This window comes from Kwoniella dejecticola, chromosome 4 (assembly GCF_000512565.2).
Source record: "Kwoniella dejecticola CBS 10117 chromosome 4, complete sequence".
Lineage (NCBI taxonomy): Eukaryota > Fungi > Basidiomycota > Tremellomycetes > Tremellales > Cryptococcaceae > Kwoniella > Kwoniella dejecticola.
Window position 1 is genome coordinate 26,751 of NC_089304.1, and position 13,732 is coordinate 40,482.

The 13,732-nt window shown below is 48.3% G+C and overlaps 3 protein-coding genes across 3 annotated transcripts; 1 reads left to right on the plus strand and 2 right to left on the minus strand.

Annotated features, from left to right (window-relative positions):
• Positions 1-224: 224 nt before the first annotated feature.
• On the minus strand, positions 225-4,470 carry I303_103278 (uncharacterized protein; the record flags this gene model as incomplete). The annotated part of the gene is made up of 3 exons (XM_018406624.1): positions 225-1,100; positions 1,203-2,759; positions 2,872-4,470. The coding sequence occupies 3 exons, from the start codon at positions 4,468-4,470 to the stop codon at positions 225-227; spliced, it is 4,032 nt and encodes a 1,343-aa protein (XP_018263432.1).
• A 986-nt stretch (positions 4,471-5,456) lies between these two features.
• I303_103279 (uncharacterized protein) lies at positions 5,457-7,956 on the minus strand (the record flags this gene model as incomplete). Its single annotated transcript, XM_018406625.1, has 6 exons — positions 5,457-5,695; positions 5,748-6,059; positions 6,141-6,436; positions 6,509-6,536; positions 6,596-7,075; positions 7,161-7,956. 6 exons carry the CDS (start codon positions 7,954-7,956, stop codon positions 5,457-5,459), a joined length of 2,151 nt encoding a protein of 716 aa, XP_018263433.1.
• Positions 7,957-8,727: 771 nt separating this feature from the next.
• I303_103280 (S-(hydroxymethyl)glutathione dehydrogenase) lies at positions 8,728-10,944 on the plus strand (the record flags this gene model as incomplete). Its single annotated transcript, XM_018406626.1, has 14 exons — positions 8,728-8,745; positions 8,816-8,852; positions 8,927-8,999; positions 9,066-9,083; positions 9,146-9,291; positions 9,363-9,416; positions 9,504-9,583; positions 9,682-9,970; positions 10,062-10,168; positions 10,249-10,349; positions 10,431-10,440; positions 10,506-10,581; positions 10,710-10,798; positions 10,891-10,944. 14 exons carry the CDS (start codon positions 8,728-8,730, stop codon positions 10,942-10,944), a joined length of 1,152 nt encoding a protein of 383 aa, XP_018263434.1.
• Positions 10,945-13,732: the final 2,788 nt, after the last annotated feature.

A 13,732-nucleotide genomic window follows, 5' to 3' on the forward strand; every position in this document is an offset into this window, starting at 1 on the left:
GCAACACTTTATTTTGTACCAGAGGGATACTATCCGTATACGGCATACTCCGCAAGTCCAATTTGACCTACCTATCTATCTAGGAGAGGAGCATAGATGTATGGATGCATATGTAAGATGCGTTTTACAAGACGATACGATTATAGCTATATATACTACTGAGATACTTCGACTTATGTCCAATCCTTTCTTCTGAAAAACACTTGCTGGGTTCCGCCTTCCGGTCAAGTACTCAAATAACCCTCTTCTCCGGCTCCGAAGGCCTGGTCGAACACATCACTATGCTCCCTGATTTCGAGCTTTCTACCCATATTACTATCTGCTTGCCTATCGTAGTATTCCTCGTAGATGTCACTAAGCGCTTGACACACATTTTTGAGCCCAAACACGAATCCCATGTCCGGCTTGCCTCTATTTTTAGGCGGGAATCGAGCGATGGCTAGCCCACTTTCCGGGTCGTATTTCGTGTCGTACCCTTTACCTAGGTTTGGTTCATTGTTCATCTCCTTCGTTTCGGCTTCAGACAGAGCCATAAAATCTCTTCCGGTAGTAGTATGGGCGAAATCGACGACTCTGATATTGACTTCACCTTTCGTGGTCCGATGGCCAGGCGTTGATTGAGGGTGCTGTCGTGCGTGAGAATGGCTATGAGAGTGAGAGTGTGAGTGGGATTTACGTCGTCTGGAATGTATATCCACACTTCTACTTCGCCTCTCCGTCTCTTCAGGCTGGTCGCGCTCCAATCTCTTGATAGGTCGATGTCTATGTTCCGCCCATTCATCGTCCCCATCGTTTGCCTCATCTACCGTCTTCAATCTGTGATCTTCCCCATTTACCACCTGTATGTAGTGATCTTGCGTTTCCTTATCACCGTCATAGATTAATAGTAGACTGCAGCCATAGAACCTAAAACCATCTAGCTGCAGGAGGATGGCAGCTAAATTATGCAGTTTCTGGACAATGATGGGGATATGGTCAATAAGCAGAGTATTGCCATCGGAGAGGAAGTTTTGTAGAACAGCGGGGAAATCGGACGTTTTGATTTCTCGACCACGGTATTTGTTTCTTGAGACAAATGACTGAGTTTCGTTGTTCCATACCTATTACATAGGTTGATTAGCACGCCACTTTGGTACGATAAGGTATCTGTTAGAATGTGAGATGTAAGGCGACGAGACATCAGTTGGACAGCTACTACTCACTTGCATCCCACACATCCTTACACCAAGTGTTCTACTAGTAGTCGCATCACACTTCTTCCTCTGACTTCGTTTCTTCAAAGGCGTGGCATCGTACCCATACTGTCTTGTGCCCATCTTGAGATCCAGCACACATGGATGCTTGAGCCGGCCAGTGAGATCTTCCATGAAAATGAACAGCTCTTGTCGAGCGATATCTTCAGGATTGACAGATGGTGAAGGTGGAACGGAGATGTGCGACTGTGACTGTACCAGCGAGCTTGTGCTTTTGTTTGTTGGTAGAGGGGAGTCATGTTTCTGGGTTTGACTGTGAAAATCCTGGTCATGATCAACCAGAGGCGCAGGATTTTCGTGTATAGTCATTGGGTGCAGACCAGTCCCAAAGGGTATTCTGCCTCTTTCCTTCCTCCTCATCTCCAAACCAGATTCTTCGTCAGGGACGTCTTCCATATCGAACATTCCTCTTTCCACGCTTTCGTCACGCTTCCTCCCTGGCAGTCTATTACTCAAGACTACATCACTCTGGGTGCGCCGGATTCCATCGTCCTCTTCCGGTACCTTATGTGATCTCATATCTAGGCTGCCAGTAGCTTCCATCTTTCTGTAGTCAGACCTTCGTCGTGATCTCCTGCCGCTGCCTGATCTCACACTTCCGGTGTCCCCATACTCATCGTCCGCTTCTTCAGCGTCGTCGTCGTGTTTATGTAAACCCATCCCCCTCTTCCTTAGCTTCTTCAGTATGGTTGCGAAGACGTGATCTTTCAGCTTCGTGTTGACACTAGTTGACCCTGTTCCGCCAAATGGATGAGGAGAATTGTAGCCGCTGCCGGATCCCCCGGAGGTATCGGCGTTATAGTACGAGGTCAAGCTGGGGTGGGATGGGTATGCGCCTATTCTTGATGGCAAGGTGGGTGTGGAAGTCGTGTGGTGAAGATGCTGTTTCAGGAAAGAGGTTGACGGAGAAGGCGCAGGAGTAGAAGGTTGCTCGTCACGCTCTTGTATAGCCTTTGGCATGGATGGTTGGCTCAGGGGATTCGCTTTCAGGTGAGGCGACCCGCCGAGTATCGAGCTTTGCCATGAGCTAGAAGGAGAATGGGAGTTGTACCTGACAAATTCTTGTGATCGTGCTGAAGAAGGTCTGAGTGTTCTGCGAGCGTTCTCTTCTTCCGAAGTGCCGTACATTCTACTCGTTCTGGTTCGACCCCTGTCATCCTTCTTGAACAACCAGTCTGGGACGACGTGTCGGTTGAAATCGAGGGAAACTTCTGGGATTTCCATAGCGGGCATACTTCTAGTGGAATGAGCCGAGAGGTTCGTAGCTGCAGGATGGAGTATTGGTCGAGTCGTTGTAGCACCTGGAGTGGAGGGATGGGACACGGAAGGTGAATTTAGAGTGGTATGAGGTGAATCGAGGGGAGTCATGGATCCCTCTGTTGGCGCTCGCATCTGTCGACGGTAATTGACAAGCATGACACCGAGATATCGAGGGATGAAGGTTAGAAGGGCGGGTGCTAGTCGCTCGACTTCCTCGTAGAAGATGTTCTCGCGACTGACTAGAGGCTAAAGGGTCCGCGAAAATGGCCCTCATCAGCAGGGAATCCCATACTCACACGAAAGAGGAGAAAGGTTCAATGACTCGAGAGATATTAGAGATGATACATGCTAGACTCACTTTACATACAGCCCTTCTGGTAAATTTGTAGATGCTGCTGTGACCTCCAACCGCGTGATTGAAAGGCTGAAGAGGCACGGTCAATCCATCTTCGGACCCGTCGCTGTCGTCATTCTGATCGGACCGCCATTGTTGGTCTTCTTCTTCCTCCGATAGGGATTCCGTGCTGGTTGTAGTCCAGCCAGAGTCCTCGTCATCCTCTTCCGCTTCCTGATCCAAAGGTGAGACATGACCAGGCGATTCAACTTGGGCTTCTGACGATCTGCATCGAAGCAAAGGTGAGGCGATGGCGATGCCGACAGGAGACTCGCTTCCCCTGTCTTCTCCGGTGCCGTCTTGTTCCAACAGTTGTTGCTGTCGCCTCGAGATTGCTCGAATGGGAACGGGCGTACTAGGCACACTCGACTCTGGACTATCCCCTATATTGCTGCCAGTCGAGTCTTGCCGAAGGCTATACGAGCTGTGATATCGCAGGGAAACAGGCAGATTAGTGACTGTAACCCTTGAGCTGGTGGTCGTTGCCCTTGCTCTAGATCTAGACTGGGACCTGGCAGTGGAGTAGCTGCGGCTCTGTTCGAAAGATGGTTGAAATGACGGCTCTTCCTCCTCTTCCACAGCTATGTCCACGTCTTTGTCCTTGTCCTTTTGCCTTTCTTTCAATTTCTTCGTTGTCGGTACTGATTCTCTTGATTCCTTGAACAAACCCATCCCCATACTACCCTTCCTACCCTGCTTGACTCCGCTGCCAATACCGAGGTTTTCCTTCGCCTCACATAAGACCCGAAGAGCCTCCTTCGGCAAAGGCATCTCCTCTCCTGCTTCTCCTCGCCTGACAGCTTCTCCAAATGATAGATCGAAGTCCCCACCTAATCCCAGCTCTAAGGGTAAGCCGCTCCCTGAGGGGACGTTCACATGTCGGGGTTTGAGTGAATATTGTTGGTCCGTAGAATAGTGGGGGAGAAAGAAAGATCGTTCAGCGGTCGAGCTGCTTTGCGTGGTGGGATGGTGTAGAGAATTTGACCGCGCCTTGCGAGTTCGATCGATGGTAGCATTTGTCGATGATCTGAGCAGGGGTATATTAGGTGAGAGCATAGGCTTCTTCGATCCCACTGAGAAAGCCTTTTCCGATTGCCTAGCATCGACTGCTTTTGCAAAGTCTTCCATGGCGTCCTCCTCTTCTCCGTTCTCGAGACTCTCTACGACTCCAGCTCTCAGACTGATAGTCGCGCTTCCCACTTCCCGCAACAATCTGTCCTTCGCCTTCCGCTGAGCATCATCCCGCTCCTTCTCTTTCTCCTTACCTTTGCTCTTAGTGCGAGACACACTCGGCTCGGAGGTGCCGCCTCTGAGGGCTTCATGACTCAGGGTGAGAGCGGGATACTTCTTGGGTGATTTAGTGGGAGAAGAGGATGGAGAGTGTTGATTTGACTGGGGACGTGAGTGAGCCGAATGTGATGAGGAAGGCCGTTGGGAAATGAGAGGTATATGGTGTCCATGAACATGGTGCGAGTGGGCATGAAAGATGCCATGACCGTGTTTCGATGGGGACTGATGAATGTTCTGAGTATTTGAATGGGTTATCGGAGGGGAGGGAGCCATGTGTGAGGATATCCGAAGACACGGTTCCGTGCGTTTAGGCTAGATAGTTGTAGATGGAGGATACTGCGACTAGGTCAATCAGTAGACCGCTCCTCACTCATTCTGTTGCATACGCCGTGTTACCTGATCTGTCGCATCGCTGGACACGGGAGGAAGAGGAACGCAACTCACGGATATTAACACGGATCGGGTCACCAGTGATTCTCGCACAACAGGTCATGCCAGGCGATGAGACCGTGGGGTGGATCGATTCTGTTGCAAGCACACAGAGCCTATCTAGAGAGCTGCAAGTTCACTTACATTAGCGAAGATAAGGCACAAGACTGGACTCAGTAGTACTGATAAACCTACATCTTTCTCTACGGGTGATAGCTGTGTTTACTGGGAATTATACAATCAGACAACCCTTGATGGTAGTTGTCGGCGGACTCGGTCGGACCTTGTTGTCTGAGTATCGAAGTTCAATTGTACGTTTCACTGTGTATGCGGTCGGATTGATGATATTGATAGAAGGTATGACGAAAGAACGTGTAAAGTGATCGAGGTGATAGGGAGATAACCGATCGAAGGGTGACACGTTCGTGACACGGTAGATAATAGTTTGTACCTGATTGATATGTATGTATCATCAACCACCGTCTACTCAGTGCGGTGAGTGAGGATGCAGCGGTATGAGCTTACTCACGTTGATGATGAATGATTGTATCTGTGATGGACGAATGAATGAGGTGAAATGAGAATAAAGGAATAACAACAACGACGATAAGTAACAGGTCACAAGATTAAATGGGAATAGGTCACTCCTTCACCATACAGACAAACGTCACTCGTCATTCGTCATTATCATCATCACAACATTGTCAAAAACAGTACAACGCATACATACAAATATAGAACGTACAAAGTATACATAGCAAAAGAGCATGGAGTACAACGAGTAGTCACGGCAAATCATCTCATACATATTCAAGGCAGTTTCAGTTAATTCAATCTCGATCGGTGTCTGCTTCCGCAGTTCTAGCATGTCGAGTCACCACACATTGTTTGCTTTCTTTCGGCGGGGAGATGTTTTCCAATCCTAGCACATTTGGAGAGTCGGAATTGGGTGTAGGCGCACTGAGCCTTCTGGATCGAGGTTGTGACCTCTCTGGACTCATCAAGGGGGATCTACGCACTGTTGGGGCGGAGGGCAAGTTGGAGGGAGCACTGTGTGAAGGTTTCTCATCTGACCAAAGTTGTACCCATTAGCAGATCTCATGGCGCAGACGGAGACTCACCATATACAGGGAGAGGGACAACGGGTGACACCATGTTTTCTTTCCCCGTAGAGGTCTTCTCGATGTATTTGGCAGGCTGAGATGCAGCGACAGGCTGACTTCTTTGTCGCTGGACAGTGACCTGTACAGCTTTGACCGTGGATTTTGGCTTGGACTCCTTATGATCCTCCAAAATAGCAAGGATGATCGCACCGATGATGCTGGTGAAGATACCGATTGACTTGGTGATCCATCGCAACCTCTTGGCGAAGGGTACCACGAATTCAACCAGATCTCGAATGTCCACTACATCTCTCAGATGAGTTGCTTTACCTATCACAGGCAATTCCTCAGAGTCAGCGTCTTCGATGAGAATTCAAGATCAAAAGGGAGGTTCAAATGGACTCGACTCACCAACTTCGTTGAACTGGACTATGGTGTTGACCCGTAAATCCCAATCAAGCCAACACTCCACCTGGGCCCACATCAGTTCAATCAATCTTCTAGCGAAAGAAGGCAAAGGCACAGCGGGTATCCCTTGTTCCCCTCTTCGAGGGTTCTCTCGAGCCTGAGGTCGTGGCCCTTGTTGTGTTCCAAATGTGGGGGCTGTCCTTCCTGTTGCAGGATGGAAATAAGCTGAGGGATGATGAGTTGCTGACTGCTCTTCCGAGCGATTCCTAAGATTCGGCAGAAGTGATAAACGCAGAACGCTGTAGGAGAGACAGAAGTTTGGAGTTCAGCGTGTGACTAATGGTTGGAGGCTTCTCGACTGCTCAACTCACTGCTCAATCATAGCCAGATAGTGACCATCTGTTAGGGAACACGCAGCTATCAGATTGATACTGACAACCAGTCTGGGCTTGGCTCACCGTAACATTCCATCTCGCCGATTTCTTTACATTCAGCCGTGATATCCCATAATTTCCACCAGCCCTGATAGCCTGTCCTCTTATGAGGCTCGCCGCCTCTATTCCTGGTCTGACTTGATAGGTCGGAAGCGGAATCTTGAGCTGTCCTAAGACCTTGAGCGGGTTGCGGAGATGGTCTGGTAGGAGCGTCTAAGCCTAGCCCTAAGCCAAGTAACTGTTCTTCTCGACCAGGATTTGGTGCATTCGGCACTTGAGGTAGTTTTGCCGTTCTGGCCGGCGGCTTTGATGTCTGATTACTATCATCGTCATCATCTATCCCCAAGAAGTATGTCTTCAGCAGGTGGACGAGCTCTTGAATATGTATGATGGTCGCGACGGGTGTAAAAGAAGGGATGTAGACTGAGCCGAAGACGTGTAAGAGGGCGAAATGCATCAAGATGGTCTCTCGGGAAGTCAGTCGGACAAGAGGCTGTTCGTATACTGGAAAGGCAATGAGATTAGTCACCACCCCATCAGAATCCTCACAAATGGTAAGAGGGGTGAGAGAAATCCAGCATTCACTCACTGCAATCGCTTTCAAACCATCTTTCGACCACCCTTCTCACCTGTTTGAGCTCTTCCTTGAAGCATAGCTCTATCCTTCGCACCTGCAGATCCTCTTTACCTCTATATAGAACTCGATGTATGTCCACCAGCGCATCCATCTTCATATTGCCTAGATCCTCGGAGCTGATGGAGCTGTGATGTGTATGCGAACTTCGGTCAGAACCATCATTGCAGGAAGAATCCGACTTGTATCCTTGATTGGTCTGTTCCACCACATGGGATTCATAGCCTGAGAACGGCAGAGCTGAAGGTCCTCCGCCATCACCGACGAAGTCAGGCGAGAGCAGTGCAGATTGTGGTAGAGTTGTGGTTGGATGGATTTGATATAGCTCCAACGCAGATCGCAGATTATTTATTGACGCTCTTGATGATTTCCTCTCGTATAGACCAGAACCGCTCGAGCCATTGGATGCAGCTCTCCTGACTGAGCTTGACGTAGTGGTTGCGACAGGTGATGACAAGGAGTCGACCTGACCGATCCCCGACTGTAAGATGTCTGCTTGGCCGCCAGACTGTACTCTGGACAAGGGCGCTACTGGTGAAGATCGGGGTGAGGAGTTGGATGTGGAGGGTAGATAAAATCTTGGCTGTCTGGGTTGTTGTTCGTTTGGTGGACTGTTGAGGTCCATCGCAAGGAGTGAGAGAGATAAAGAGGAAGAGACTGTAGCTTGATCGAGGGTTGCAGGCGGTGATCGAGTAGGAGAACGAGGATCAACGGGAGATAAGGGAGATATCTTGCTTGATGAGGGAGTCATTCTGATCCTCCTATGAGATTGAGTTGGATCACATTATTCCAAGTCAACGTTAGAAGTGATATAACAGAGATTCCAGCTGGAGGTGTATCTGAATAGAAGGCGTGAAGGCGACTGAGGGGAATATGGCGAGATGTAGTCGGATTGAATCGAGTAGGAGGACTGTTATGTGCGCACTCTGGGAATAGGAGGACGACGCGCACACGTTATAGTAAGACACTCATGTCGACGCCATTCAACTTGAAATCCATTCGGTCTCACTTCCCCTAGAGCTACTGATCCCATCGAGAAATATCGAGAAATGAGTCTTATGTGGCTCCAGGTGCTGCTCATGTAAAGTATATGAAGGAGGAAAAGGATGCGTGATCATGACAATTATGATCTCAACGGTTCTCCGGCTTGTTTCAAAGCATTTGTCAAAATCTCTACAAGATGACACCGGCTTCATAGTGCACATGAAATTTTCCCTCATCCACATCCTGTCCGCCAGCACTTACTGCACGCAGTCCATGCCTTGATAGCCTCAAGGATCTTGCGAACGATGAGGGAGGATGATGTATACAAGGATTACTCAAGTTGGTGAGAGTGGGAGTGAGAATTGCCCTCCACTTTTCTGTTGGACAATGTGTTCTCCCTGCTTCCAATCGGTAACCTTCGGCAACCACTCCGCAACCCATAAGATAAAAGAGCAAACTGTCACTCTTATATCTTCTATTCTCATCATTATCATACCATTCACATCTTATACAGAAGACAATAGTATCGGAATCGAAAATGTCCACCGAAGGAAAGGTCAGTCTGTCCGACGGGTCGGATGTCAGAGATACGAGTAATGCTGATAAAGACATAACGCCGATGGTAGACTATCACTTGTAAAGCTGCTATCGCTTGGGAGGCTGGTGAGCGCAGACCCTAGCTCTTTCTCTGTTTCTAGCTTCGGGCGACCTGTACTGATGATTTCATGCACATGCAGGCAAGCCTCTTTCAATCGAGGATGTGGAAGTTGCTCCACCAAAAGATGGCGAAGTCAGAATCAAGATTCTCTAGTAAGTCCGGTCCACCACCACCGACAACGATACCTGTACGCTAGCTGACGTCTCATATGATTTTAGCACCGGTATCTGCCATACGTAAGTACGGTCCAAAGGCAGGGTATGATGGACATGGCAAGCTGAGTGTCTCGTCTTGGTAGTGACGACTACACCTTATCGGGTAAAGACCCTGAAGGTGCTTTCCCCGTCATCCTGGGACATGAAGGTGGTGGTATTGTCGAATCAATCGGGTCAGGCGTAGACAACGTCAAAGTTGGTGACCACGTCGTACCCCTGTACACTGCTGGTGAGTGGTACAAATGATCACGTGTACTCATGACAAAATACATATACTGACATCACATCGCATGTTAACAGAGTGCAGGGAATGTAAATTCTGCAAATCTGGCAAAACCAATCTTTGCGGTAGAGGTGCGTTACTGCTATCTGTGTGGTCCTTCTAGCAATCTGAGTGATGTTCCATGCTAATGTGTATATGGGTAAATTGTCTTCCAACAGTCCGAGCGACTCAAGGTAAAGGTGTGATGCCAGATGGAACTTCCAGATTCAAGAGCAAAGGCAAAGACATCTTGCATTTCGTAAGCATTTAAACAGATCATCCTTGTCTTCTTAGCCCGATAGACTTAGACTCCAGTCGCCGAACAGAAGAATCGTAAGCTGACACTGATTTTCCTAGATGGGATGCTCCACTTTCTCCCAATACACCGTCGTTTCCAAGTTCTCCGTGGTAGCAGTCAACGAGAAAGCCCCTCTCGAAAAGGCTTGTCTACTAGGATGTGGGATTACAACGGGTTACGGTGCGGCCACCAAAACCCCCGGTATTGAGGACTCCAATGTCGCTGTCTTCGGTATCGGATGTGTCGGGTTGAGTATCTTGCAAGGTGCAAAGGCTAAGAACGCCAAGAGGATTATCGCTATTGATACCAATGACAAGAAAGAGGAATGGGCCAAGAAATTCGGTGCTAGTGAGTCATAGCCGGATATAACGAGACTTATTGTCCCAGCTTATTGAAGTGGACAGGAGGGGCTGTGGCTGACCGATTTCCATCTGCACAGCCGATTTCATCAACCCTACCAAGCTCCCTGAAGGCAAATCTATCGTTGACTACCTTGTCGAAGAGACTGATGGCGGACTTGACTTCACCTTTGATGCCACCGGTAATGTGAGTGGACCATGTACTTGATGGTCGATGTCTGAGTGGCCATGTACCTTTTGCCGTCAATGCTAACCATTGGTATTCAGGTTCACGTGATGAGATCTGCTCTTGAGGCATGTCACAAGGGTTGGGGTGTGTGCAACGTCATCGGTGTCGCTCCGGCTGGTGCTGAAATTGCCACTCGACCGTGAGTTCTCCCAGTCAAGATTTGATCTGCGCCTCCCTTGTTCTGCTTCGAGTATCCATGCTGATTCCTGTGTTCTTGCAGATTCCAATTGGTCAGTCTACCGTGCGGATCTCATCGAATCCAGACGGGAATACTGATGTTGCGGTTGGGCTTTAGGTCACCGGTCGAACATGGAAAGGTTCTGCTTTTGGTGGGGTGAAAGGTCGAACTGAACTTCCTGGTATCGTTGATGGTGAGTCGTGTTCATACTACATCTCTCAACAACACAATGAGACGAGGTGTACTTTGTTTTTGAGACACCGCATCGTATCGTACATATATGAAATACCCATGCTAACCTTTCTGGTCCCCGCTCCTCAGACTACCTCGCGGGTACACTCTGGGTTGACGAGTTCGTTACCCATCACCAACAGTTGGAAGCCATTAACAAAGGATTTGACGACATGCACGTGAGTGGCTTCACTTCAATTCTAATATTTACAACACCTCGACTGAATGCCACAGAAGAAAGCGACTGACGGTTCTGTGCCCTTCTTGCTAGGCCGGTGACTGTATCCGATGCGTTGTCAACATGGGTTTCGACGATGCCCCTTAGATGTCGAGACTCTTGATTATGTCATGATCGCTAATGCCTGAGTAGAGGTAAAAACGAGGGAGTAAGGTGTTGTTGTAGTAGCGATGAAAATGCATGGTGCGCAAAAAAGCTGCTGGTTGCATTTGTGGTCCCGACCATCGGGGGACCAAGCGAGATTGATGGTTCCTCGTTTCTTACACTGTCATTTGTTTTGGCTCGCACCTTTTACCCAATGTGTGAAACACCCACTAGAGTTTCTTTCTGCGGATCACAACACTATACATCACATGGACACAACCCAATACGATTTGTAGACTCCACCACATTTTAATTCGTCAACATCGCAAATTCACTCTCTTGAGCCGCATTCCACTGGATCGGAAAGTCCCGATGTGGCGACTTTCAATCCTTGTATCCTTCGCAGAATTTACAGCATTCCTCGCCATTCTGATCAGTGACGAACACGCATTCCTCTGGAAAAACAGATCGAGCCAAGTCAATTTTCTACTGTAAATCACGTCGAGCTTTTCCTTTACTTGCTTTACTTACCGCCAAAGTTGGTCTCGTTATCGTCGCCTGCGCAAATATATTTCCTGATGACTTGGTCTCTGCAGTTTCGAGGTGCGGTATGTACGTGATCTTTGTTGGCGGTCATCGTATAGTTAAACGAGCTGGATGGAATTAACTTGCAATGTCGAGTCGGTGGTGGTGGTAGTAGCAGTGGTACTTAATTGGGGTTGGAGAACTTGGCGGCTTGGGAGTGATGATATCTGGCCTGTGGTGGATGACCCTGGACTCGCATTTATACCTTGCAAGTCGTCCGACCTCGCACAAGGACAAATCGACGACTCCATTGCCATTTGCTTCGCTGGATGAGCTAGAAGTCAAGACGAAACGTTTCAAAGCTATCTCCCAAGTTCTTTCCAAAGTCCAGCTTCGACAAGCGCCCTCTCAACGATCGAAGAAGCCTCATATCGTACAAAGTCGACCTTTCAACTCTTTTACTCTGCTTAATCTCTCAACAGTCCTGGAGAAACAGTCTTCCTGAAACGCTGAGATTCTTGACAAGCGACGGGCGCTGGTGAACCTGTATCACTGTCAAGCGTCTGCGGTGCTTGTTGAGACTCTCGAGGTTCTAGGTGAGGTTGAGGTTGAGGTCTACACACACAGAGCAGCTATAATGTACGTCAGCATCCACGAAGAATGCGTAAACAATAGTCGACTTGAAGCTTACTTTCCCTTGGTTCGTTCGAAAGGTATACCCCTTGACGATCACTTCCTTTCGGCAGGCAGAGGAAGGGATGAGAGGCGGTGTTGCGTGGCACACACGACGTTTCAAGAAGCGCATCCAAAGGATCGGATGTGTGAGAAAGAATCTTTGTTGTTCTTTCAAAACAAACAACGACATACTTTGTCGGGTCTAGTCGGCGCAATAGGCCCAATACAACAGCGATACGAATTAGGCTCCTTTGGCTATACTGCAGGAGCTGTGCACGCAGATTGAAGGATAAAAACGGCTTCTCGTGATCGTATGCATGAGAAATTCGATGAACATTGACACAATGCTGCTCGTTCGTCGCCATCGCCACGCTACGGTAATGCCTCTCAGTCAGGGAGAAACGATCTGCAGCGTATACATAGATCTAAAGCCCGCTCACAGCCCATAATGATTTTACAACAAAGTCCTCGACCACGATGTTCTTCTCAGTGACAAGTATGGTCAAAACTGTCATTGGCTCGAGCGATACATAAGTAGGAATCGTTGTGATTTTTACAAGTAGGGCTGCTGCAGCTCCCAAGGTAGACCTTATGAGAGAATAAGGATCCCCTGCGTTCGAAAACTTAATCTAGTCTTTGTATGCTTCGCAGAATACGCAGACCTCCGAACCATCATCCTGGGTCTGCCAGTCGCAATCGCCTGTAAGTGTCATCACAAATTCAAGGCTGATCAGCGTCATGACTCAAACAGTATTGATGCGAGGTTGATATGCGAGACGCGGGATTGGGTAAATTGCAATGTGGAATCCCAACTTACCACCCAGATTATCTCCGTCCTCGTCGCCTGAACAGATGTATTCCTTCGACTTCGAGTCGTCGGCTTGCTTTTGATCCCTGCATCTAGGCAGGTGCGTTTTGGGGATGATAGTCATCGTAGATGTATTGACTGTATCGTATCGTTGAGTTCCTCAGTGGCAACGTGGAGGAATCTGGACCGTTTGTTGTTGGTTCGTTGGTTGTGTTGGGATGGCTGACGAAGGAACGAACAAGGAGCGAAAACAGATCGAGTAAGAGTCATTTATACATACGTGAGGCTTACTTATGATACTGCGAGGCATTGTGATATCTTCTATATCTTCTGCATATCTTGACAAATCGGCAAGAAGCAAGAACGGGTTGATCCGATACGAGCCTACCATTTCAAGTTAACTTTCAAAGCACTATGCGCTGATCAATCTATCGTACATGTCCTTCTTGCTCTAACCCAATTAGTCTATATATGCAGCATATGCAGCATATGCAATGGAGGCGGTCAAAGTATACTAAGATCTCACCACCACGCAAGCGGCCGAAAGAGGAGTGAAGGTTGAATGAAGAATGTGAATGGACAACACGACCAAAGTTCGTGGCATATCTTCGCAGAAAGGTATATAAACATAAGCGAGGCGATGATGGTGAATACATAATTCTTGCGTTGGTATCTGGTTTTGTGATCTTGATCTAGAACCACGGTGGATACGTCTCTCGTACATTGACTGATTATGCTTACCGCACGGTGCTTGCATATCATGATTGATGCATCGTAACTTCG